General features: G+C 36.3%; 1 protein-coding gene across 1 annotated transcript; it reads right to left on the bottom strand.

Annotated features, from left to right (window-relative positions):
- Nucleotides 1–2,047: 2,047 nt before the first annotated feature.
- On the bottom strand, nucleotides 2,048–2,659 carry LOC119628948 (ATP-dependent DNA helicase pif1-like). The gene has a single exon (XM_038013091.1). The coding sequence runs from the start codon at nucleotides 2,657–2,659 to the stop codon at nucleotides 2,048–2,050; it is 612 nt and encodes a 203-aa protein (XP_037869019.1).

Below are 2,659 nucleotides of genomic sequence, written 5' to 3'. Positions count from 1 at the left end.
TCTTTGAAAGCGGTTTAACATGTTAATTTATTTATGGCGGGTGTAAGGCGCTCCTGGTTAAAACGAAAGCAACCGCTAGTGATACCTCTAAAGAAACAATTTTAGATTGATAAAAATGCTCCTAAAATTGTCTTCATTTATTTAATTCACTTTGATTACCCTTACAATCATGTTATCGCGAGGGAACGCGGTCAATATCCTCCACATGTATTTGCTTTGCATTGCGAACTCACGAAATATTCACCTATTTAAATGCAATTTATCATGCCAGCTTGGCGATCAATATTGTTTTCGAATTGTGTTAATAATGCATGGTTTTAGTTATAGCTTCGAAAAATATTTCCTTAATCTCGGTATCCGGACTATTTATTAGCTAATCGTATAATGTTGTTAAGAGTAATGAAAACAAATATCCCTACCGGTGATTGCCATTACAAATACCCTACCAGCGGGGTACGAGGCTCTAAGTAGTGTTAAAATAGACATAGAATGCAAAATAAGACGTTTGTATATTTATACTACTACTACTACGGAAATTTAAATATTCCGCAAGAGAATTTGCAACGAAACAGGCAGCACATGTTGATTTTGTAGTAGTGACAGACGCTTAGGAGCACAATTTCGAAAGACAAACAACGTTCGAGCTGCAATTTACATGACGCGTCACTGAGCATCGCGCCTCGTCGCCGCGTCGCTGCGAACTAGGATCGCGTTGCGTCGCGCTGCATAATTTTATTCAACCCTAATGCAATTCCGGATCTGGAGTTATCTTACTTATCCGTGGAGTTTCATACAATTCAGTAGTTTTTCTTTTGTTTTTGAAACCAGGAAGTCCACGGGGCTAGAATCGTGCAAAATTTGAGATATTAGTGTAAAGCTTGATTTTCTTCTCTCAAGTCTGCAGGCTGACGCCGGTGGTATGAGATTCTCATTAAAATGCTTGAACAAAGAGATACCGGTCTCTGATATAATTACAACACGTATCAATGCCTGCAGCGAGCGCCTTTTGTGAACGTCTGTGTGATAGCAGCCCTTCCACAATTTATAAGTAGTTCGCACGATGAGAAATACAAATAACTGAGAGTATGTATAATACTGTAATAATATAAATATACTAGCTGACCCGGCAAACGTTGTCTTGCCATATATGAGTCGACTATTATCAAAGCCGGCAATCTGACTTTTGGACAATGATTGGTAAATCAGAAAAACGAATTATTGACTTTATATTCCATTGGCAGTCAAAAAACTCTTCGGAACGACATCTTAGATAAATAACAGGTTAACTATTAACCTTTATTTAATGCAGGTTTTGAACCGTATTCTTTGAAGGAGACGATTATATTCAAATCAATCTGTATTGACTAATCAATAAAAAATTTTTGTCCAAATGCACAGATTGCCACCTTTGATAATAGACGACTCATATAATATTTCTAGAGAATTTCTAGTGTAGAAAAAAAATTACTAACTTATTGGAAGTGTATAAGGATGTGGAATATGAATGAAAAAGCCTGGAGCGCTGTGAACGATGAGGGAATGTTGTTTAAAAATAACAAAACACCAAACATTAATTGTTTTAATTTATTAAAAGTAATAATTATATATATAATTAATTCATTACATAATATTAATCTCTTAATGCTGCAGCGTGAACAATATTTTTTGTTAGCCCGTCTTTAGCTAATACAAACAAACTTGATGGTTTACCCACTCTAGAGCATGCAACGTATAATTGTCCGTGTGAAAAACATGGTGTGCTCAAATCTAAGCCACAAACAGACATTGTTTGGTCTTGGGATTTATTAATAGTCATTGTAAATGCCAATCTAATCGGAAATTGAATACGCTTAAATTGAATTGGCACATCTGTGGGTATAATAGGTATTCGTGGTATCAATATATTTTCACCTCGAAACTTGCCATTTAAAATTGTGCCTTCGATAACGTTTTTCATTATTTTTTTTATGACTAATCGCGTACTATTGCATAGCCGTGGCGGGTTCAAATAACGAAGCAAAATAATTGGAGATCCAACCTTCAATTGTTAGCTATGTGGTGGCATGCCTGGCAAATCCAGTGAGTTCAAAAACTCTGTTGGAAAATTTACAGCTTCAGTGCCATCGCAAACTGTATCAATATATTTATATGATACCAAGTCCCATGGCAATAACTGTTGTATCTTCAGATTTAAAATGTCAACGTCCACATATTTTGCGGCTAACATTGCTCTTTCTGCAAGCCACTCGAGATTTATGTAATTCGTGTGTACATTGGGAAATATTTGTTCAATGAGAGCATCTTGCGAATCAATGATAGTGCAGAAATCATTCGCTAATTTTATGTATCCAGTTTCAGCTATAGTGACTTTTCCATCACCGATATCTAAGAGTTGTTTTGAGAATGTTTCAGCGGATGGATCTTGAAGCATTTGAACGCGCATATTTACTTTCAGCTGTACTATTTCAACATAACGCCACAATGTAGATGATTTTAAGCAGGCGTTGATTTCATCAGCGTATGTTGAACGTGGAATGACGGGAAGTGTTTGTCTGAAGTCACCTGAAAGGACTAACAGAGTGCCACCAAATAGTTTGTCGTTGTTTTTAATATCTTTCAATGTCCTGTTCAACGCCTCAAGCGAATGTTTGTGTGCCAT

The sequence above is a fragment of the Bombyx mori genome, chromosome 1 (assembly GCF_030269925.1).
Source record: "Bombyx mori chromosome 1, ASM3026992v2".
Taxonomy (NCBI): Eukaryota; Metazoa; Arthropoda; class Insecta; order Lepidoptera; family Bombycidae; genus Bombyx; species Bombyx mori.
This window is presented reverse-complemented; position numbering and strand designations above follow the sequence as displayed.